This window comes from Phymastichus coffea, unplaced genomic scaffold (genome assembly GCF_024137745.1).
Source record: "Phymastichus coffea isolate CEN01 unplaced genomic scaffold, Cenicafe_Pcof_1.1 PCOF00038, whole genome shotgun sequence".
NCBI classification, from domain to species: domain Eukaryota; kingdom Metazoa; phylum Arthropoda; class Insecta; order Hymenoptera; family Eulophidae; genus Phymastichus; species Phymastichus coffea.
Window position 1 is genome coordinate 1147325 of NW_026706849.1, and position 24882 is coordinate 1172206.

At 35.6% G+C, this 24882-nt stretch overlaps 2 protein-coding genes across 2 annotated transcripts; both read right to left on the reverse strand.

Moving 5' to 3' along the window:
* Nucleotides 1-12873: 12873 nt before the first annotated feature.
* LOC131663762 (uncharacterized) lies at nt 12874-15026 on the reverse strand. Its single transcript, XM_058934373.1, has 2 exons — nt 14754-15026; nt 12874-13826 (listed from the first exon to the last, which is right to left on the reverse strand). Exons 1-2 carry the CDS (start codon nt 15014-15016, stop codon nt 13037-13039), a joined length of 1053 nt encoding a protein of 350 aa, XP_058790356.1. The 5' UTR covers nt 15017-15026; the 3' UTR covers nt 12874-13036.
* A 4737-nt stretch (nt 15027-19763) lies between these two features.
* LOC131663797 (uncharacterized) lies at nt 19764-22319 on the reverse strand. The gene is made up of 3 exons (XM_058934434.1): nt 21938-22319; nt 21206-21491; nt 19764-20658 (listed from the first exon to the last, which is right to left on the reverse strand). The coding sequence occupies exons 1-3, from the start codon at nt 22317-22319 to the stop codon at nt 20298-20300; spliced, it is 1029 nt and encodes a 342-aa protein (XP_058790417.1). The 3' UTR covers nt 19764-20297.
* Nucleotides 22320-24882: the final 2563 nt, after the last annotated feature.

The window sequence follows — 24882 nt, forward strand, 5'->3', positions numbered from 1 at the left end:
CATTTTCTTACAACATGTCAGCTAAATTTTTGCTACAGTAGCGCGTTTTAGGTTAATATGTCACTGTTGCATCAAGAATTTATTTTGAAAAGTTGAACGAATTGTATTTTGGCATCGTTTTAAGTTTTTACCTTGAACTACATAAGACGTTACTGCATACAGATGAAACGAAATCGAGCATTCTTATGCGATTAAAAAATTTTTTTAAATTTGATATTGCCAAACCAATAAAATAATGGATATATATTCATTTCTTATAAAAAACTACAATTATAGGGAATAAGGATCCAAAGAAAATTTTTTTAAATATAATAATTTTTTAACTAGTTTTATTAATAAGTTATGGTCTTTATATCATAAAATTAACTATTAAAACTGAATTTCTCAAATAGACAGGTATACATGAATCATTTCAATATTACATAAGTTACCTCAAAAATAGATACAATATTATACAACTCAACACTGCTGCCTTATCGATTGCAATAATACTTCTAAATTCTTATCTTTACATTCATTAATAGGGACATTCCATATTTGATTTTCTTGCGTTTGTGTAGGTTGGGGATTATTGGTTTTTACAAGACTAAATACAATAGGACTTACAAAATCAATAACTTTTCCAACCAAAACTGATTGTTCGTTAAGCATGAACGTAACAATATCACCAGGAATAATTGTACCTCCACTTACAGCACCACAAACTTGATCGCGTGGTAAGGTCAAAGTAAATTGGGAACATGATTCAAGATTAGGTTGATTAGCTGGCAGGTGAACAACTAGATTTGGTGATGTAGAGATAGGACCAAGTTGATTGACTGCTCTGTTAATAAAAAAGTTTCGAGATGGTGAAACAGTTAGTCCTGGCAATGCATTTTGTGGTTTTTGTAAAGGTAATTGCGATAACTTTGAAGGAAAAGTATTTGCTGTAGTTGCTGGATTTGCCATTGACAATGTGCAATTGGTAATGGAAGAAGTAGCTGCATTTGTATTACTCGATGGAGTTGTCAAAAGAACTGGCATCGTAGAAACTGATGGTGCTGGTAGATTTTTGTTATTTAGTGAGTTTGGATTATTGTTGGCACAATCAAGTTTCCTTTGTTGTATGCGTGAATTCGATAGCAAGGCAGCAGCACTCACCGAATCAGTAATACGATCTACTGGATTACATCCTTCACATGGAGATGATTTTTCAGAAGTATTTGACGTCGATGTAGGAGATAATGAAGATAAAATATCTGCAATAGCATTAACTGCATTTTCCAATTTTTTAAGACACTCATTGTTAGAAGATTGACCCAGTTGTTCCGAAGGTGAGTCTATGTTTGATGAAACTGGTGCCGACAATGGTGGATGCTTAGAAAAAACTTTTTCTGATGATTTATCTATCTCTCCGCCTAAACATTTGTTACTTGATGGTGTGAGTGGCATATTTTTAAGTTTTTTCACAGGCGATTTCGATTCTTCTGTTGAAAGAGCCTTACACAGCGAAGAAGCATTAGATGCAGAACTAATAATTTTCTGAGCTGTATTTTCAAGTTTTTCAAGCGGCGATTCGTCGTCGTGAGAGTTTGAGGATAATAGAGAAGCGGCACTTGATATAACGTTAATAATTGAATGAGCTGTATTGCCAAGTATTCCTAGAGGCGATTCGTTATCATCTGACTCTGGCGCTGTATTTTTAAGTTTTTTTCGAGGTGATTCACTACCATCAGAGTCTGGCGATAATAAAGAAGAAGTTTCCGTTACACCTCCAATTGCTGAATCAGTTGTATTTCCGTGCTTATTTAAAGATAATTCGCCATCATGTGAGAGTGAAGAAGAGGCATTTGTTAAAGCTGAACCATTCGCGTTACCAATTTTATTAAATGGTGATGCAATATTATGCGTGTTTCCTTGTTTATTTGATAATTGCGTTTTAGAATTTACTGTTGTGTTGGGTAACGGCGAAATTTGGTTGCCAGACACTTCATTTTTTTTACCAACATATTGAGGTTTAGAGGCAGATGGAGGTGATGTCGACTCGTATATATTTTCATGGTATGATGGTGTAGAACCTAGCTGTTGTATTGGAGATTGATTATAAGATTCTACGTTTGCGTTATGTTGCAATGAGTTTGCCGGCGAGTTAAGCGTGGGTGAAGAAATTCCAGAATATGAGCCCTTTCCAAGGTTATTATCTGGAAACTGTGGGTTTGAGGCTGAGTAACTATTGTTCTGAGTTGGATGAGTATTTGAAGGCGTGGTTCCATCTCGTGGTAGTGACTTTCCTTGCTCTTGAATTGGATTATTGTATGTTGAGATTTTTGGAGAGTTGAATGTCCCAGAAGAAACTGAAGAATCTGTACTTTTTTCGAGATTTTCATTTGGCGATTGTGTATTTAATGACGGACCGTTAGCGGAGTCAACATTTTGAGATGGATAGGTATGCGGCGGCGATGTCTCAATACTATTGTATGTGTTCATAGGGTGCGATGGCGTATACCCTGCCTCTTGTACTGGAGATTGATTATTAGATGCTAAGTTTGCGTTTCGTTGCAATGAGTTTGCCGGCGAATTAAAAGTGGGTGAAGAAGTTCCAGAATATGAGCTCTTTCCAAGGTTATTATCTGGAAACTGTGGGTTTGAGGCTGAGTAACTATTGTTCTGAGTTGGATCAGTATTTGAGGGCGTGGTTCCATCCTGTGGTAGTGACTTTCCTTGCTCTTGAATTGGAGCTTGATTATTATGTAATGGGGTTATTGGAGAGTTGAATGTACCAGAAGAAACTGAAGAATCTGTACTTTTTTCGAGATTTTCATTTGGCGATTGTGTATTTAATGACGGACCGTTAGCGGAGTCGAAATTTTCAGATGGATTGGTATGCCGTGGCGATGTCTGAATATTATTGTATGTGTTCATAGGGTGCGATGGCGTATACCCTGCCTCTTGTGCTGGAGATTGATTATTAGATGCTAAGTTTGCGTTTCGTTGCAATGAGTTTGCCGGCGAGTTAAAAGTGGGTGAAGAAGTTCCAGAATATGAGCTCTTTCCAAGGTTATTATCTGGAAACTGTGGATTTGAGGCTGAGTAACTATTGTTCTGAGTTGGATGAGTATTTGAAGGCGTGGTTCCATCCTGTGGTAGTGACTTTCCTTGCTCTTGAATCGGATTATTGTGTGATGAGATTTTTGGAGAGTTGAATGTACCAGAAGAAACTGAAGAATCTGTACTTTTTTCGAGATTTACATTCGGCGATTGTGTATTTAATGACGGACCGTTAGCGAAGTCAACATTTTGAGATGGATAGGTATGCGGCGGCGATGTCTCAATACTATTGTATGTGTTCATAGGGTGCGATGGCGTATACCCTGCCTCTTGTACTGGAGATTGATTATTAGATGCTAAGTATGCGTTTCGTTGCAATGAGTTTGCCGGCGAGTTAAAAGTGGGTGAAGAAGTTCCAGAATATGAGCTCTTTCCAAGGTTATTATCTGGAAACTGTGGGTTTGAGGCTGAGTAACTATTGTTCTGAGTTGGATGAGTATTTGAGGGCGTGGTTCCATCCTGTGGTAGTGACTTTCCTTGCTCTTGAATTGGATTATTGTATGTTGAGATTTTTGGAGAGTTGAATGTCCCAGAAGAAAGTGAAGAATCTGTACTTTTTTCGAGATTTTCATTTGGCGATTGTGTATTTAATGACGGACCGTTAGCGGAGTCGAAATTTTCAGATGGATTGGTATGCCGTGGCGATGTCTGAATATTATTGTATGTGTTCATAGGGTGCGATGGCGTATACCCTGCCTCTTGTGCTGGAGATTGATTATTAGATGCTAAGTTTGCGTTTCGTTGCAATGAGTTTGCCGGCGAGTTAAAAGTGGGTGAAGAAGTTCCAGAATATGAGCTTTTTCCAAGGTTATTATCTGGAAACTGTGGGTTTGAGGCTGAGTAACTATTGTTCTGAGTTGGATCAGTATTTGAGGGCGTGGTTCCATCCTGTGGTAGTGACTTTCCTTGCTCTTGAATCGGATTATTGTGTGATGAGATTTTTGGAGAGTTGAATGTACCAGAAGAAACTGAAGAATCTGTACTTTTTTCGAGATTTTCATTCGGCGATTGTGTATTTAATGACGGACCGTTAACGGAGTTAACATTTTGAGATGGATTAGTATGCGGTGGCGATGTCTGAATATTATTGTATGTATTCATAGGGTGTGATGGCGTATACCCTGCCTCTTGTACTGGAGATTGATTATTAGATATTGAGTTTGCGTTTCGTTGCAATGAGTTTGGCGGCGAGTTAATAGTGGGTGAAGAAGTTTGAGAATATGAGCTCTTTCCAAGGTTATTATCTGGAAACTGTGGGTTTGAGGCTGAGTAACTATTGTTCTGAGTTGGATGAGTATTTGAAGGCGTGGTTCCATCTCGTGGTAGTGACTTTCCTTGCTCTTGAATTGGATTATTGTATGTTGAGATTTTTGGAGAGTTGAATGTCCCAGAAGAAACTGAAGAATCTGTACTTTTTTCGAGATTTTCATTTGGCGATTGTGTATTTAATGACGGACCGTTAGCGGAGTCGAAATTTTCAGATGGATTGGTATGCCGTGGCGATGTCTGAATATTATTGTATGTGTTCATAGGGTGCGATGGCGTATACCCTGCCTCTTGTACTGGAGATTGATTATTAGATGCTAAGTTTGCGTTTCGTTGCAATGAGTTTGCCGGCGAATTAAAAGTGGGTGAAGAAGTTCCAGAATATGAGCTCTTTCCAAGGTTATTATCTGGAAACTGTGGGTTTGAGGCTGAGTAACTATTGTTCTGAGTTGGATCAGTATTTGAGGGCGTGGTTCCATCCTGTGGTAGTGATTTTCCTTGCTCTTGAATTGGAGCTTGATTATTATGTAATGGGGTTATTGGAGAGTTGAATGTACCAGAAGAAACTGAAGAATCTGTACTTTTTTCGAGATTTACATTCGGCGATTGTGTATTTAATGACGGACCGTTAGCGAAGTCAACATTTTGAGATGGATAGGTATGCGGCGGCGATGTCTCAATACTATTGTATGTGTTCATAGGGTGCGATGGCGTATACCCTGCCTCTTGTACTGGAGATTGATTATTAGATGCTAAGTTTGCGTTTCGTTGCAATGAGTTTGCCGGCGAGTTAAAAGTGGGTGAAGAAGTTCCAGAATATGAGCTCTTTCCAAGGTTATTATCTGGAAACTGTGGGTTTGAGGCTGAGTAACTATTGTTCTGAGTTGGATCAGTATTTGAGGGCGTGGTTCCATCCTGTGGTAGTGACTTTCCTTGCTCTTGAATTGGATTATTGTATGTTGAGATTTTTGGAGAGTTGAATGTCCCAGAAGAAACTGAAGAATCTGTACTTTTTTCGAGATTTTCATTTGGCGATTGTGTATTTAATGACGGACCGTTAGCGGAGTCGAAATTTTCAGATGGATTGGTATGCCGTGGCGATGTCTGAATATTATTGTATGTGTTCATAGGGTGCGATGGCGTATACCCTGCCTCTTGTACTGGAGATTGATTATTAGATGCTAAGTTTGCGTTTCGTTGCAACGAGTTTGCCGGCGAGTTAAGAGTGGGTGAAGAAGTTCCAGAATATGAGCTCTTTCCAAGGTTATTATCTGGAAACTGTGGGTTTGAGGCTGAGTAACTATTGTTCTGAGTTGGATCAGTATTTGAGGGCGTGGTTCCATCCTGTGGTAGTGACTTTCCTTGCTCTTGAATTGGAGCTTGATTATTATGTGATGGGATTATTGGAGAGTTCAATGTACGGAAAGAAACTGAAGAATCTCTACCTTTTGCGAGATTGCCATTCGGCGATTGTGTATTTAATGACGGACCGATAGCGGAGTCAACATTTTGAGATGGATAGGTATGCGGTGGCAATGTCTGAATATTATTGTATGTATTCATAGGGTGCGATGGCGTATACCCTGCCTCTTGTACTGGAGATTGATTATTAGATGCTAAGTTTGCGTTTCGTTGCAACGAGTTTGCCGGCGAGTTAAGAGTGGGTGAAGAAGATCCAGAATATGAGCCCTTTCCAAGGTTATTATCTGGAAACTGTGGGTTTGAGGCTGAGTAACCATTGTTCTGAGTTGGATCAGTATTTGAGGGCGTGGTTCCATCCTGTGGTAGTGACTTTCCTTGCTCTTGAATTGGAGCTTGATTATTATGTGATGGGATTATTGGAGAGTTCAATGTACGGAAAGAAACTGAAGAATCTCTACCTTTTGCGAGATTGCCATTCGGCGATTGTGTATTTAATGACGGAACGTTAGCGGAGTCAACATTTTGAGATGGATAGATATGCGGTGGCAATGTCTGAATATTATTGTATGTATTCATAGGGTGCGATGGCGTATACCCTGCCTCTTGTACTGGAGATTGATTATTAGATGCTAAGTTTGCGTTTCGTTGCAACGAGTTTGCCGGCGAGTTAAGAGTGGGTGAAGAAGTTCCAGAATATGAGCCCTTTCCAAGGTGGGTATTTGGAAATTGTGGGTTTGACGCTATATAACTATTATTCTGAGTTGAATAAGTAGTTGAAGGCGTGATTTCATCTTGTGGTAATCTATTTCCTTGTTCTGGAATTGGATTATTGTGTGAGATTTTTGGAGAGTTGAATGTAACGGCAGAAACTGAAGAATCTGTACTTTTTTCGACATTTTCTTGCGACGGTTGTGTGTTGAATGGCTGACTGTTAGTACATTTAACCATTTGAGATGGGTAGGCATGTGGCAGCGATATCTGAATATTATTGAACTTGTTTACAGGGTATGAAGGATGTGATGGCGTAGATTCTAGGTCTTTTATTGGAGATTGATTACTAGATTCTAAGTTTGAGTTTTGTGGCATCTGATTGATCGGCGAGTTAAGAATGAGTGAAGACGCTAAAGAAATTGCACTTTGATCTAGGTCTGTGACTGATGGATTTGAGGCTGAGTAGCCAATATTCTGATTTTGATATGTAGTTGTAGACGACGTTCCATACTGTGGTACTGTATATCTTAGCTCTTGAATTGGAGCTTGATTATTGTGAGATGAAATTATTGGAATTTTAAGTATACGAGTAGAAACTAAATAATCTCTACCTTTTTCAATATTTTCATGCGGTGGTTGCGTATTTAATGGTGGACCGTTAGTGGAGTCAGCATCTTGTGATGGGTAGGCATGTGATGGTGATATCTGAATATTATTGAACATATTTACAGGGTGTGATGGTGTATATCCTACATCTTGTGTTGGAGATTGTTTACTGGATTCTAAATTTGAAATTTGTTGTAACGGTTTGACCGGGGCGTCAAAATTGGGTGAAGAAGTTCCAGAATATGAGCCCTTTCCAAGATGGTTATCTGGAAATTGTGAGTTTGAGGATGAGTAACCAATATTCTGTGTTGGATAAGTATTTGAAGGCGTAATTCCATCTTTTGGTACTGCATATCTTAGTTCTTGAATGGAAGCTTGATTATTAGGGGATGGGATTATTGGAGATTTGAATATACACGATGAAACCAAATAATCTCTATCTTTTTCGGAAACTTCATGCGGCAGTTGTGTATTCAATGACGGACTGTTAGTGTAATCGGTATTTTGAGGTGGGCAGGTATGTTGTGGCAATATCCGAATATTATTGTATACATTTGCAGGATACGATGGTGTATATCGTAGCTCTGTTAATGGAGTTAGACTACCGATCAGTGCAGTCAGGCCTTGATAGGATGGATTTATTGAGGTATCAGTCGTAAAAGATGAAATTTTATTTACTTGCTTTTCTATGATAGGCTCGATTGGTTTGTAAGATAACTCATCATTTCCTGTTGGATTATGTAAGATACCACTTTGAGGTTTGTAGGAAGAATATTCACTTGGGCAGCTTATAGGTACGGCAGTAAGTGTAGTCGAGAGTTTTGTATCAGTTGGTGTCAAATGTGATGTTAGGGGCACATTAACTTGTAATACTTGTAACCCATCTGAATTTTTCGTACCATCGGGTTTGGGTACGTAAGATGTACAGTCGGATTGGTATGATCTTTTAGATATTTGTCTTCGATGTCTGAATTTGCCTCTATATGATGTATCAATTTTTGACTGTTGATGTTTTAATACTGATTCGGGTTTATAGTCAACATTAGAACTATAATTAATCAGCTGTACAGTGGGCGTTACAGGTGACGTTGGATATGGCTCAACAGGGGGAACTGAGTTTAGTCCCGATTTACATCTACAAGTTTGACTACCTGGCAAATTTGATGTTTGACATGTGCAAGTAACCGAAGAGGATGGTTGAGATGCTGCTTGATAGGTACGAGGCTCACTAGTTGAAGGTAATGACATGGGTTGATATTGTTGTGTTTGTGACTGCAATGATTGTAGCTGATATTGCGGTAGCGTTGGCGGTTGCGGTACTAATGGCTCTTTACATTGCGATAGCTGGGATGACTGCAATTGAATTGATGGCTGACATTGTAACGTTGACAAGGATGGTATTGTTAGTGACACAAGTGGGAGCGACGTTGAAATATTAATCGTACCAATCGAAGAAACTAACGGTAATGAAGGTGCTATCGATGTACTAAGTGATTGTGGATTTGAGTGCTGATTTACAAAATCTTGCTGTTGTTGTGGATATTTCGGCTGGTCCAACGGCAAAGATTGTGTTTTAAATTTTAATTGGCTTCGATTTTCATTTGTAGTAGTAGAATAAAACTGGCTATAATCATCATTTATCGGATTATTTACGTAATTTACATCTTTTATGTTATTCTGGTATCTAGACGAAGACTGATAACTTAAAGGTGACGATGGACTATTGTACAATTTTACCGAAACTTGTTGAGGTACTTCTTGCGCTTGTATGGGTTTTGTTGATGATGAGTAAATCAATGCCGCTGATGACTGTTGTTGAGATGGCGTCAATAAAGGTGTTGACTGATGACTAATCGGAACTGATGGATTTTGTTGAACCGAGAGTTGTTGCAAATTTGGAGATTGTGTCGATATTTGGGGCTGTGTCGAATATTGAGATTGTTGAGGTGCGGATGATTGTTGCACCGATTGGGTCGACAAAGATGATGATTGATAGTTTAGTTGAGTCGATGGATTATTATTTAGTTGAGCCGAGGTTTGCTGATCAAATTCTTTCGGTCGCGTCGATGCATCGATTTGAGGTGAACAGTGTAGTTGTTGAGGTACGGATTGTGATAATAGTTTATAAGTTGCTATCGATGACTGTTGAGGAGATATACATGAAAACTGGGCACTTATCGGGGGTGATAGATTATCGCGTGATTGTACTGAAACTTGTGGTAATGCTTGTAGTTGCATCGAGGCGTATATCTGTGGCAGAGGAGGTTTTTCTGTGGTAGGTTGTTCACACATTGATGGCAGTAATTGTATATCAATTGGTGTTGATGACTGTTTGTCGGATTGATTCTGATCCAGATTTTGAGTAAGAATATTAGTTGTATTAGTAGTACAACTCGTTGAGGTAGGGGTTAATTTTGACAATGAACTAGATATGAAATCAGGAATAGCTACCGTATTTGGTTGATTATTTTGTTGTTGACAATTTTTAGAATTTGTTGAATTCCAACCATCCAGATGTTTGTTAATTTCGTCAAATTTCTTTTTCTCAATATGCAATTGATTTTCTTCAGCTTCATGATCTTTATTTTTACAAAGGCAATCTTTTAAGTTACTTTGTTTTAGCATTTCAAAAATTTTTTTTAAATAACACTTTAAATTTTCCATTGAATCAGACATTTGGTCACATGGAATAGATGACTGCAGTATTTCAGGAATATGATTAATTTGAGCTGGATTATCCATCAAAGATTTAATCAAGGCTGATGCACTTTGTATGATGCTGCAATTCTGACCCGATGAAAACGAAGGAGAGGATAGAGCTCCATCCGAGAGATCATCCCGTAAATTATTGCAAGTACTTCTAAACTGATTTAAAAGATTTTGTAACTCAGCTACTGCGTCCTTAAGACATTTGCTCATTTCCCCTATGAACCTGTCAGAATCGTGTTGTTTGCGGGTCTGTTTGGTATCCGGTGCTGTTTTGGAGGCTCCTGAAGTTTTTAATGTTGGATGAGAATTTGACGGACAAGGTGGTACTGGACTAGAAGTAGTCGAGCGAGGTGCTATTGGACTGCACGTAGTTGAAGGCAATGCTATTGATTCAGATGTGCTTGAGCTATATATAACTGGATTTTGCGTCGTCTGGTTTGGTGTAATGAGACTAGAATTAATGGAAGGCGGCGTACTAGAACACGGTACCGATTTCGGTGCTGCGTGTCTTTTTTGTCTAACCGCATTTTCATCAATCTGAAACATATCAGTAGAAGGATTGGCTGCAAGACCTAGAAATGATTGTAGGGCTTCAGGTATTCCAGATTGAGAAAAACGTTGTGTAAGACTGTTCCAAAATTCTATTAAATATATCCTGTTATTGTTATTTTTATTTTGCTTAATTTTTGATTCACTTAGAATCTTTGCTTTTATCGTTTGTTTATATGTTTCCGGGAGATTATCAAGTATTTTTAAATTAATTTTAGAAAAAGTAAGACCATCATTCGATTTGTTATCGAGTGATTCTTCGCGGATCTCGCTTGTGCTTAATACGTCTATATTTGTTTCTGGAATGCTTACTTGTCTCTTTGTTGGGTTTCCAGCAGAGTAAGCTGTTTGATGAGCTAAGTCAACCCCATAGTTATTCTGTTTATCAAATAATAAAACATTTCCTTTTGAATTTTCTAGACGACCAGGAATTGCGTACATTCGGCCATCTGGGTAGGCAAAGCAGGCGAACCACGCCGAGGACACGAGAAGAACCCCGATCCATGACCGTACTGATGAGTTACGATTCCTCATCCTTAAACCCACTAAACTTTTAAGTTTTGTATATTCGCGATCCTTATATACTCGCTGTCTTTTCAGATAAAAAACTGATATGTCACGCGAATCGTGCATTCCGCTGAAAACATGTGTAAGCAGCTATCGCGATAAAATCTCAAAATTATTCCTTTATCTGATTATTTACTTTCAGGTTCATGAAGACTTTAGTAAACTTCCGTATGACATACTTGATTCACATGTTTGAAAATAATCAAGACTTTCGTGACAATTTTTCAATTATTGTCGTTAATTTGCAGTACTTGAGTAAAAACGTACACGTATAAAACGTATTTGAAAATTTCTGCAATAATTATTGAATTTCTTTTGTTTATTTGAGAAATATATCTTATCTAATTTTTACTTCCGTTTTATTTTATCTTATTTTCTGTTCTTTTACTCTTAAAGCAAGAAAAAACAGTTACATCAAAATCTGCCAAAATTACAGAATAAATTTATAATAATAAGTGATGAAATTTTAATTCCATCTTGTGTGGAATTTAAAAAGTTTCATGACAAATCAGTATTGACATACTAAAATCACTGTCCGAAATATTTTATTATAACAGCCAACTTAAATATTCCATACAGTGTACAATTCTGTATAGTGTTATTGAAAAATAAAGTCAAACAAATAAAAAGAAGAGTACAAGAGCACATACAATTTGAGTCTTGTATATTCTTAATATTTTTTATAAATTTCTCTAACAAAATAATTTGAAGAGCTACTTGCATAAATACGAAAAATATGAATAAACTGCATAATTTAGTAGAGTAATAAAGTTTTTATTTTAAGGTGTTCTTCAGAGCATGAAAGAGCATATGAATGTGTGATATTTATAATCGCATTCTATAAAAGACTCTCGTGCAATGCATGATTTAATTTTTCTTTTTGAATGCATTTCGGGTTTATTGTTGTTTTGATGTGATAATAAAGCATTCGAATGTTCAATGCATGAGCACATGATTTTTCGATGCGAAAAAGGAAATTATAATGGAACGATTAAGTATTATATAACTTGCATAATGCCATGAATCTCTCAATAATTAATTTACAAATTTTCACAAGTATTTATACAATTTGCAAGTGAATAATTGTTAGTATGATTGATCTTCAGCAATTGAATTGTTTCATTCTGACATATCAATTAACAAATAATATATTACAAAGCCATTTGCGGTTCTGCCTTTCTGAGATTTGAAAATAGAAATGTACAGTTCTATGATCTCAAGATATATTCAAACTTCACGATACGTTGGCAAATATGCGTGTAACATAGTTTCCGATGGCTATAATTGGGAACGGTTCTTTGAATAAATGTTGGCATATCTTTAAAATATCGATAGTTGAGTCATTATGGTCAATACGAATTATTAAATTAATGTATGCGGCTATTGCTTAATATTCCTTTTTTTCCAATTCTCTTTAATAATCTTTTTAATGTAATTTTATTATGTTAAAAACGATTTTGGCTACCAAATAATTGCGACCAATGTGAAAAGTAGTTTTATAAGAAATTAATTCTCATTATTCCCCAACTGAAAAATTAAACTAACGAGGTTAATTAAAAACAAAAAGTTAATTATTATATAATTTTCCACGTCCCTGACATGACTTTAGTCATGTCAGGGTTTTAGTATAAGTAAGTAAAATGAGATGGGAAGAAAATAATTAGAGTAAAAAATGGAAATAAAATATTTACGCGCCAAATTAAGGCTTTTTCTTAAAAAAAAGATTGTTACTTATATCGCTATACTCGTACATTAGATAGTTGCTAAAAATATCAGTTATTTACAAAAATCACTTTACTATACGTTCTTAATCATTCGCTATAATAGCTTATCCCAATCAGAAAGTTTTAAAATTAAGTATTATAGATAGAACCTGAAGGTGTTTATCAATTAATGTTGATTAATTTTGTGATAAGAGATTAGTATAAAGATAAAGAGATTACCAATATATTTTCTTAATTATTTATTCAAAAGAAAGTTAATTTCGGAAAATAATAATATACTATTATTCCGTAGACTTTTAATATTTTTTTTTGTTTTTTATGATGCACGTTATTTAATAGGAAAGCATTGGGCTCAATTATAAAATATGTAATGACTGAAGTTTTTTTTTAAATCTTTAATTCTTGTAGCATCCGCATTCAGATTTGGCGACGGCGTGGATTTGGCAAGTTGCAGGGACTACAAGTCTCTTCGTGGCTGAGTAAGCCTTTTTTCCTCCTGAAGCTGAGCCAGAAAATAGCATGAACGATGGGGAAGATTGTGTGTATTCTATTGGTTGTGGCTGCGGTGGTTGTGCGCATACTACTGATGGTGGCGGTGGTGGCTGTGTGTATATTACTGGTGGCGGTGGTGGCTGTGTATACATTACTGGTGGTTGTGATGGTGGCTGTGTGTATATTACTGGTGGTGTTGGTGGTGGCTGTGTGTATATTACTGGTGGCTGTGGTGGTGGCGTTGGTGGTGGCTGTGTGTATATTACTGGTGGCTGTGGTGGTGGCGTTGGTGGTGATTGTGGGCATATTAATGATGGCTGTGATGGTGATGGTGATGGTTGTGTGAATATTACTGATGGCTGTGGTGGTGGTGGTGGCGGTGGTGGTTGTGTGAATATTACTGAGGGCTGTGGTAGTTGTGGTGACGGTGGTGATTGTGTGAATATTACTGATGGCTGTGGTGATGGTGGTGGTGGTGGCTGTGTGTATATTACTGGTGGCTGTGGTAGTGGTGTTGGTGGTGATTGTGAGCAAATTAATGGTGACCGTGGTGGTGGTGGTGGTGGCGGTGGTAATTGTGCGTATACTACTGGTGGCTGTGGGAGGGAATAACTTGCGGGTGGTGATGGGACATAAGATGGAAATGATGTTGGCACATATGCTGGTCGTGGGAATGTTGGAGCTGGTATAAGTCTGAAAAATGAAAGATGTAATTAATTGAAAAAGGCCAGAAACGTAGTATACAACGATATAGATGCTGGAAAGTAATTTTAATAAAAAGAAACGTAATTGAAAAGATCATGTTATGGGGGAAATGAAATGTCTACTTTTCTAATTTCTTTCAATATATTATACATCGTGCGCAAACAGAGATTTAATGAGTGCCTAATGGCAAAAGCATTGGTACGAGATTGGTTAAATTTTATTCAAATTTCATAGTAATATATGTGAAAGCCACCAAAAATTAAAAAATCGAATGTGTTTAAACGGGGGAAATTGAAAATCATACAATAACTTTCGTATAAAAATCGTCCTGATCAAGATATTATAAGAACTTTTTCCACCTTGAGGACTCAATAAAAGCTTTGATTTTCTTTGTCCTGCATCACAAAATCTCAAATTCACTCCCTACAAAATCATCATATGCATATAACATCTTATTTATCGAAGAAAATAAGTATACTTTTATTTAAAAAATTTTATAAAATTTTCAGAAGAACTACCTTCTAAACATGACAAAAAAATTATCAAAAACGTGTTCTGCTTATTTCAAAGTGCAGATCCTAATAAAGAAAATGAACATTCTCAAAATGATTCTCATTCACTTTAACTTTCAAAAAAATGCAGTAAACTTTATTTTTGGAATAAATCAGATGTTATGCAAATATGACTCTTAAGGAGCGTCAACCTGAGTTGTTAAGACTCATGAAAAAAAATATCAAAGATGTTACGGAGCAATTCAAGATGAAAAAAATTTCAAATCGATATTTGTATTGATACGATTTTTATATGACAATCAATAAAACTATCAATTTTGTTCTCATTAAATCTCATCTAGCTCTTTTCAATAATATAACATTTAAAAATAATTAAGTTAGTTGTATGTTTAAAAATAATTACGTTGGTGGCAGCTGAGGCGATGGTGCTGGCGAGTTATATGACGGCACAGGAATAGGGAAAACGACTGTTTTGGTTATTGCAGATTCGTCGTCCTCACAGTCGTAAGATGATGGTATCGGTTTCGAGGGCGATTTAATGTAAATTGGCACGAGACTCTGATTGTCATCGTCGCAGTCGCTGACGAACGAAGCATGACATTCGTGCGTACAGCATACAAAGGCCAGTGCCAAGGAAAGGCACACAGTCTTGAGTGCCAACGACATCTTCGGATTGATGCCGCTTCTCTTTTTGCTTTCTCCGAAAATTTGTCCTTTTTTATATGCTGTTTCTTTCTTTGCTTATTCGTGATAATGAGATCCAGTTTAATCGGACGAACGGATTCGTGCTCTTGTTATGCTGTAGTTTTGATATCAAAAAAGCCAAAGAACTTCCTGTTTTGAATATTTTCAACTGTCTTGCACGCCCCGTACGAAGCTTGTTTTAATGATTTCTTGCCAGCTTTACTTAACCATTTCAAACCATCCAGCAATGTCACTTTATTCAAATAAAATCATTGCAGTTTAAAATTAATATTTGAATGTATAAAATTAAAATGATTGTCTTAATGAAAACTAAGGTATTAGAATAATTTGTTGTGATTAATGTACGATGAAAACGTATCAAGATTTGGTGTAATACTTTTTAAGCTTGTAATTTTACAAGCACTTCAATTTCTCATATTTTAAAAATTACGAATAATTTTTCATTTAATAATATCAATAATTAAAATATACTAAAAATATTAGACGTATTGAAAATTTCATGCTACAGTTTTCAAAACTCAAGTTCTTTATACACGTAGTATACGAATCAGCATTTAGATTTTTAGATTGGGAGTCTGTTTAAAGATTATATTATTGTAAATCATAATATGTTGTAGAAGTGCTTCAAAGTAATATAAATGTAAAACGTTTTTTTCATTTATTAGATTAATGAAGTATTGTAGGTACCTATACAGAAACAAATTATAATTATATTTCCCGAAATTTGTAATCTCAAAAAAGTTTGACAATTAAGAAAACGTTTTTTAAACAATAATAAAATTTATTTCATGCTGTATTATCAAGATGCGAAAGATTTATTCAATATACAAATTCTGGAAGCGCAGCATGATATGTACGTGATGTTTATTGATTTAAATAAATTTGAGGAGTAAATCAAGTATAAAACGTATTATAAAATGATCTGTCTTTAATTATATTGTCTAGTTTGTGGAAGATAATTGAACGGATAATCGTAGTTAAAAACTGTATTTATTCTGCATAATACGTATATATGCTATTGTTTATACATTTATAATAAAACAGAGAATTTGTCAAGCTTTGATATTCCATACTCTATATAAACGTCTAATCGATTTTTAGATCCGGTAAATTTTGAAATTAATTCAGAAAAGTGTTATTTCAGCAATAAATTTCTCGGCCTGCTGGCCTGCTTTCGTAGCCATTGCAAAAGCTGAGTATAGATTCGAATATTGCAGTTAATTTGTGAAAAGAGTTTGCATCATCATTGTTGTGGATATTGCGAATTGTGACATTCCTCTCATGTTTGTCAAAGCATGGCTTGGCTTTCAACGAACAAGGTTGATTTTGCTGAGCTTGCTGGTAATAATGATTCATGAAAATGATGAATACACTTTGTTAGCTTGTGATAGCTCAAATCCTCGATGAACTGATGAGCGAAAATTTCAATATCATCACGATCATCTAAATGAAGATTTATATAAATGATTACATACTAAAATAAGCTCTTTTCAACCGCCCTACATCTTGTTTTGTATTATTTCAATATTATTTTCGACTACTGCCTGTTTATAGGTATTTGAAATCGCTACAATTAAGTTTATAAATTCATTGCGCTTAAGGCATTCATCATACTCCTATTAATCATTTATGTTGTAAAACTTATATATTCACAAATTTGTTTCAAAACTATTATGATGTATGTAATGGTGCAATATTAAAAAATATGACAGTATGTCTAAAACTTCCTGAAAATGCTAATAATATTGAATTTAGTTTAAAATTCAGAGTAGAAAGTTTATTTTGAAAGTGCTGCAGGTATATGTAAAAAATATGACATACGTGAGAATTATCGTGGTAATATATCTTCATTTAAGATTAATAAATTCGGTCATAACGTTGTAAAAATGTAAGTATCATCAAATGATTTGGTCGCATGATCAGTCTCATAGAATGCAAATAATCATAAACATTTAAAACAATATTTTTTATATTTCTTGCTATTATAATCAGCCGATACAACACAACAACAAGAACATATTCCGAAAGAAAATATTTTCTGCCAATATAGCATCCACAGTGTAAATAGAAAATTCATTCTTCTTAAATTATAAATTAAAAAAAATAAATCTTTGTATCGTTCCTTTCTAAAAAAGATAAGAAAAGCTAATGGTTTTTTTCAGCGAATCAAAAAAATTTTCATAAATTATAAATGATTGGAAACGTAAAAGATTGATATTTTCCTTTGATTTTCATATTCGATTGATTAAAATAATAAATATTCAGTCCTACTGTCGGATAGCTAATTACAATAATTCTAGATCTCATACTTTGATAACTAAGGTGTGCTTTGCAACTACAATTGCTATAATTAAGGAATATAGATGCCTATATATTCGTCTATATTCATTTCTATAATGCAGTTATTTAATATTATAACCTTTATGCCTGATATTATATAAATCCAATGAAATTGATTAAAAATAGTTTGGGTATTTTTTAATAATATAATTTATTATAGATTATTTTTGTTATTTCTCCCAATGCGTCAAAGGAAATCGATAAAACAAGTCATGCAAATACATTTTCGGCGGTAAAAAAGTGAACCATGGAGTAATGACCGACTGTTAACTAAAATATTATTTCATTAAGTTCGAAATATGCTAAGAAATGTGTTCATTTTTTGTTCGCGTTTCCTCTTACGAACTTTATTATGCTATAAATCTAAAAATATTTAATATCAGTAATAATTTACTGAACTTTTCTCTGTATGTAAATAAAATAAAATTAGCAAATAATGAATTGTCAAAACATTTGATTATAACAATATACAGCAAGAACTGAAGAATTTATGTATGTATGGATATATATATTATAAAATGTTGTTACTTCAAGAACTACGTTCATGTGGATCGCTGCAGAGGTATGCTAGGTACCTGTAGACATTAGCCTTGCGGTTCCCTATACTCATAAATATGTAGAACACCTGCTTTCTCCAACACTTTCGGAAGAATGCCGGGAGAGGTTTTTACATGCGTCATGATTGGATCTATAGTTTGATGTGGAATCCGAACCACCAGATTACAGCATTTTTAATAGTAAAATAATACCAATGATATTACACTAAGTACTAGTAAATACTATTTTTATTTTTTTTTTATTCTCAAACACTATCTTTGAAAAAGAGTATCCTCGTATCAGCTTGGAGATGCGTGGATTTTTTATTCAGTAAGTACATTGTCGAATAAAAGTGCCAATTAAAGATACAATAATTATATTTGAAGAAAGTGTTTTAAAGTATGATTCTCATTTGTATCATATGAATGTCGATTGAACAAGTTTTTATACATGAAATCGTATACGTTTGTGTGGATGTGCGAATAAATCAATCGTCATTTATTCAAATTACATTTATTGCTGATAAACACAAAAGGCGTGTCGTACGCAGAGGAACGCTACACTCATGCGTAGATAAGCGCGTGCGTGACAATAGCATAAGCAAGAGTAAGTGAGGAGCTTGCGATGGTCACTCAACCGGAGACCAAAACGTGAGATGCAACTATGAAGCTGCATCAATTGTCATTGCTTTTCCCCTTTCAATTCTCGTGGGACAGTTTTCCGTATCAGTCCGTGCCGACAGGTTTGAAGAAAAAGCACATGAGGGCTATTCAAGGGAAGTCGGCTGAAAAGAAAAATTCCTTGAGTTCTATGATCGAAAGAGAATTCAAAGTTGTTGCGCGTTTGGCGTACATGTGGGGTGCAGATTTTGTTAAGTCTACGATGCTCACATTTGTATACATATTATTTTAAATTTCAGTGCATATTATGCAATCAAATAATTATACAAATGCAGGCACAAATAAAATTTTAACAGGTCAAATTTTGAAACGTATCTCTCTTAACTTAGATGAAAGCTCCAATTAAATATAATAACTATTTCAATTGTAACATAGCGAAGCTTTCAACAACAATATTATGAGGAGCCAACTTTGTAGTTTGATATTAAACTGTTAACAAAGATTAAAAAAGATATTGTCAAGAAAAGAGTGAGTTATCTAAAAGTCTAAAAACAGAATTCGAAATGTATTATATCGTATGCACGTTCAGTATGCTCGTAGATATGATAAGCTTGCCGATAGCAAGATATTAATTCTTGTCATGTGGTTAGTTATGAGAGTTTTTCATATTCTTAGCATATGGTTGTCTACGAGAGTTTTTGAAATTTGTTTTGTTGCTGCTGGAGCGCTGAAAACCAATTTTTACATAAAATAGTAGTGACTTTCTTCTACAGGAAAGCTTCGTCGCCTCGTTCTTTCTAGTCTGAGATCTCAATTATCGAAAAGCTATGTTACTGCATAATTTTTATAAACGAAATAGTAAGCAAAAAACATAACAGATTAAATTATTGGAAAAACTTATTTTCATTATTTATGCCTGGAAAATTGAATTAGGTTGCTTGACAGTAACAAAGTTCTAATCTAATAAGTAAATCCTGATGAACAAAAACAGTCTAAATTTTAAGTTTTTTTTTATTGTATTGTTTAAATCAGATCACACAAACATCAAACTATAAACATTCTCTCTATATTCTATAATTATAACATTTAACAAAATGAAAATTATTTATTATCTCTCTTCGATGAGATCGTGCGTGTGTTTTACGTTTTAATGTAATTCTTTTCTTGTACTTCTACATCATCAAATTTGTCTCGTTCAATTGATTGCGCCTTATTTGATGCATCACTCTCTACAGCATTTATTGATCATGATATTGTTCTCATTTTCTATTTAATTATCCTCTTCTTCGTTATGTTCCTCGGTCTTTTCATGCATTCACCGTCATTTGACTTATCATTACTATGTGTAATGTACTCATGTTCATCACTTTCAACTCAAAACTAGTTTTTATAATCATTTCCATTCTATGCTTTCGATTGTAATATTTTAATGCAAAATTAATGTTCGAGCGACTCTTATATTTTCTAGAACTTTAGCTTAGTACATGCCGACGAGATCGTTCATGAAATCTAGCGAAATTTAATAAAGAATTCAGTGTCAAAATCAGTGTAAATTCAATAGCATAATCCGACGAAAAACCTATTTCATTGCCACATTCATTGATGCAATAAGGAGTCAAACTTAAATAGTCCGCGTTCATTCTTCACAAATTTTATTTCCTAGCCAGGCAGCATAATAAAAGACCTGCGAAATGATATTCTCAATAACGTTCATTATCCTCAGAACATTGGGCGTCAAATGCCTGCTAATATCCAGATTTGCAAGCGGACGATTTGATCTGGTCGATAATCTTCGCCTTGCCGTCGTAACTGTCGTTTTCGTATTCTTCTTCGTCGACAAGCACCGTGCGTCGACTACCTTCCTGCACGAGTGACGCTTTACCACCGCGCCCGCAGGTGAGCTTGGCCTTCGAGCGGTCGTTGACGATGACGCCGCCGGACTTGTAACCTGGAATCGTCGATCCGACGGGCCCGCACGGCAGGCTGTCCTTGTCGTCGGGTGACGGGACGTAGACGATCGACTGAGCGTATGGCGACTCGATCGCGTCGTCTGTCTTAGGTACGAATCGGTTCTTCGAAGGTGCGGCCGGACCGTAGCCGATGTCGCTGCGAAATACAATGTCCTTGCTAACTTTTTTCTAGAGATTGTCATTTCATTTAAATGAAAGCAAAATGAAAGGAAAGATCTGCCCTATGAAAATTTGTGTGCCGATAAATAGACGTTCTTCAATTTCAGCGCGTCTGAATTCTCGTGAATTGTCAAATTTATTTACTGGATAAATTTATACGCGAGTTTTGAACTTTCATGCCAATATATGCAGACTCGGCATTGGCCTTGTTACGAATAACGAGCACGCGATACCAGAAGCTGTTTTTGCATGTTTATTTGTTTGCTTGTGCGAGCGTGTTTGTATCAAGCATCACGTCGAGCAATTTGTTATTTTAATTCCTTTCCGATACGTTCCGAAAAAAACAAATTTCCGATTCTTTCGTCTTTTGACTAGATTACTTGATGTTTTCAAAAACGGTACAGCGGAGATAATTCAATAATTAACGACAAAGCCTCTAGTGCAGCTAGAAATTTACGGAAATATTAAATCATAGCGTTGATTCAATGAAATAGTTGTCGCTTACCAATGACACGCAAGCTCACCTGTAGGAAACCTGTATGTTCTGGCAGTTGCCGTCTCTGCATTCACAGTCTTTAAGCTCGACGACAGGTTTGTCAACGGTATGGAGCTTCTCCTCGTCGAAATTGCTGACGTGCTTGCAGATGCGTCCATCTTCGGGTTCCTTGTAGTGTCCGTAGGCCAAATTGTCTTCCGCGACGTACTTTTTACCATGCGATTCGGCGAGGTTTTTATAGGCAAGCGAGATGGAAACTGGATCGGCTGTTGGCGCTTTTTCCTCTTGTAAGACGATCTCCACGTAGGTTTCTGCTGCAAATATAACTCTTTTGGTTCATTAAGTAGTTCTTCGATAAACGTTTAGTGCACGCAGACTTTTATTACTTGCGACTTTGATAGTTTTACGTTTAATTGTTTGATAATATAACAATCTTTTGATTGCTACCTATCGAACGTTTACTTTTGTACCTGTATTACATTTATGAGCTTATCTAGCTATAAAAGTTACGTAAGTTTTAAATCGTAAAGTTAGCTCGAAGTTTTTTTCGAACTGATAGTGTAGCATTTATGAATGTCAATTCAAAAACATAATTACTCACACGTTGAGATTTTTCTTACAAAATAATTGATTCAAGGAATAAGCTATCCTGGTGTATAAAATTTAATAAAGAAACGATTAACATTCGTTTTTCTAATGTGAAAATAATTACAAAGCGCAAAGTATTGCACGATAAGATATATCAATGAACTTAAATTACCTTCTGGTTGGTTCTTATCGCAGTCAATTTGAACTTGGGATTGGTCACAGGGTGTCTCTCTAGTCGGAGAAGGTGTAGATAGATAATTTACAGGAACTTGTTGCTGATACTCCGATTGATATTGAGCCGGAGCTACATAAGCAACGGCGGAGGTTGTAGCTCTCTGCTTATTTATGCAATTGCATGATGGTTCCAAGTTGGACTTTTGATGGGATCGCTTAGCGTCGTGATCAATAGAAACTGCTTGCTGATAGGCGGCGGCGTACTGATCCAAAGTCGCAGTAGGAATGACTATGGCATTCTGCTTGCTTTTGCAATCGCAGTCGAGTTGTAGCTCGGATTCTTGGTAGGATCTCTTAGCCGGGGAGGAAGATGCGGCCATGTAAACAGTAGGAGACGGTTGTTGGTACGCGGGGCTATATTGAGCCGGAGTCGAAGCGATTGTGGGTGGCGTGTAAGAGGCGGGCACGGGCGTCTGATAAGCATATTGAGCAGCATATTGAGCAGCGTATTGAGCAGCAACCGTCGAGCCATCGTAAAGAGAGGCTGGGCTGCTCGGTGCTGACGCTGGCCTGCTGTAGGAAGATGCTGGGATAACGCTATAAGACGCGGCTGCGACGTCGTGCGAAGGCGTTGGAGCACTGTATCCTGCTGCTAGAACTGCATAGGAAGGCGCTGGCGCACCGTAAGGTGATGGTGGTGCGCTGTAGAGTGGTAAAGATGCTGGCGTTGAGATAGGTTCGATCGTCGACTCCGATTTTGGGCACTTACACGGCAAATTTCCGGGACGAGCTGGAATTACGCCGACCACCTCATTTTTGTATCCTTTGCAGCTGTGACAGAGATCACCGATTGGCTCGAACCTATTGAAAATAGACCGAGTTCGATTATGAGATATAGTCGTTCGAACATTAGAAAGTATGACGAGCGTCAACAATGAAAATAGCAATGGTTCTTACTTGGGTGCAATTGATATGCCAGGCGCCAGTCTTAAAAGATTTTTCAGATCTCTCTCGTTCTTTCCATACTTTAATGTAGCGATTGGGCTCGGAGCCGGCAGAAAGCTGTACAGTGAGCCTGAAGACGACGCACCGTAAGTCGACGCAGCTGCGCTGCAGGCTTTCTTCAGTTTCAGTACGTTTTTGATTGTCTCTGGCGAAGCGAAGAAATCGGGTTTGGTGAGCTTTTTCGCTCTGACAGCCATGTTGCCGCAACTGCAGGTGTCGGTGCCCTCGCCTAGGCCGCAGTTGGCACACTTGTTGCCTGCCTGAGCACCAAGCACCAACGCGAATAGAAGCAGGCCCGAGACTGGCCGGCTAATCTTCATTAGGAAACGATCAGCTCTGATAATAATGTTCACTCAAACCGCTCGAAGCGTCGTTCATGAATGATTGTAAGTTCTCAAGTGTTGTTCCCTTCGGACGGATTGTTGTCTTTATATTTTTCACCACGTGTATGGCTCAAATGTCACGAATGTTTGCGGACAATATTTAACCAAGGCGGAAGCAATCACGTTATATATGGCAAGGCGGAAGGGTATTTGCAATTACGTGGCCCATTATGAAATTTCGTAAAATCACACTGTACGATTGCCCACAACTAGGTAATAAATATCTAAAATATTAATTTAGTAAATAATATATCGGAAAATCTTATTGTAAATTGTAATATATTAGGACGTTGCAGCAATTTTTTGGTATATTTATGTAAATATTTACAGTTCTCCGAAAAAATATATTATCTGTATATATTTTAGGAAATATGAAAAATATTTACACACATTTATTTATTTCAAAACGTCGGTTGGAGAGATGACGTGATAACTTTAATATAAACAAAAATTAATTTCGAATACAATCCAACATTTTACTGTAAAACAATTACTTTAATGTTTTTTTATATGCTAGTAAAAAATTTCTCGAAATTTCCAATAAATTAACAGATGTCAATTTTTTAAACAATTATGATTATACATTTTGAAGACTCGTGCATAAAACGGATATGTCCGCGGGTTCACGTAAATTTTCACACCTAATTCTAAATTGCACGTACTAAACTTGTAATTTCCTAATTGGCATGTATATTTTTTTTTAATTGTGTTAAAATTTATTGTAGCATATATCAGATAAATAAATATCTGCAGAGTTTTTTTACAAAGACTAAGTCACTTGAAAATCTAGTTGAGATATTGTCATTCAAATCAACAGTATCCTGATTTTTATCGATATTATCCCATTATTTAATAGAACTTTAAACAAAATGTTAAGATTTTCAATGATAATCCCACAAATAAAAGTAATAAGTAGCATAGAGTTTCTTAGAGATATTTGTCTATTCATTTCTTTATCACTTTTTACCTAGTTCAAAGAAGTTTTATTAAAAATTTAGACTTTTTAGAAATTGAATATTTTATTTAGGAATATTATTTCAATGCAAAAAGATTTACAAGCATTTCAAGAATGTAGAAGTGAACATATCTCATATTTTTCAAAAAGTGAACTTTGATGTCTTTTTTCTAAACGCCACAGATATATTTCGTATTAATTTATGTAAATTAAGTTTTTAGTTATATTCTATATTTTACCACAGAAAAAATCTCATGTACACTCAGCATCCAATAAATATAAGTTACTGTAGAAATTTAATTACAAATATACGGAAACAATTTTTTAATACTGGAATTTGAATTCCGTTCAATAATTTAAAAAGATATTTAAATATTTAAGCTTGAAACTTCTCTACTTAACCTATCATCTATTTTTTTCTATAAGTGTAAAATATTATCTATCTACAGATAATTTGCTTTAAATCAAAATTTTATTCATTTGAATTTAGCAATTCTGTTCAACCACGAAATATTTTTTATATAAGAAAGAATATTAGTAATAAACTTTATGAATTTTTCTCTATTTTAATGTTTTTAAATATCATTAAATTATTAATAT

Bases quoted from the DNA above. Each gene is read 5' to 3' on its own strand.
- LOC131663762 (XM_058934373.1), bottom strand. From the start codon at position 15,016: ATGTCGTTGGCACTCAAGACTGTGTGCCTTTCCTTGGCACTGGCCTTT. The intron at 13,827-14,753 runs GTAATTATTTTT...TTCATTTTTCAG, and splicing joins TCGCCTCAGCTGCCACCAAC to ACTTATACCAGCTCCAACAT.
- LOC131663797 (XM_058934434.1), bottom strand. From the start codon at position 22,319: ATGGCCGCATCTTCCTCCCCGGCTAAGAGATCCTACCAAGAATCCGAG. The intron at 21,492-21,937 runs GTAATTTAAGTT...TTATATTTGCAG, and splicing joins CGATAAGAACCAACCAGAAG to CAGAAACCTACGTGGAGATC. The intron at 20,659-21,205 runs GTGAGCTTGCGT...TGTATTTCGCAG, and splicing joins AACATACAGGTTTCCTACAG to CGACATCGGCTACGGTCCGG.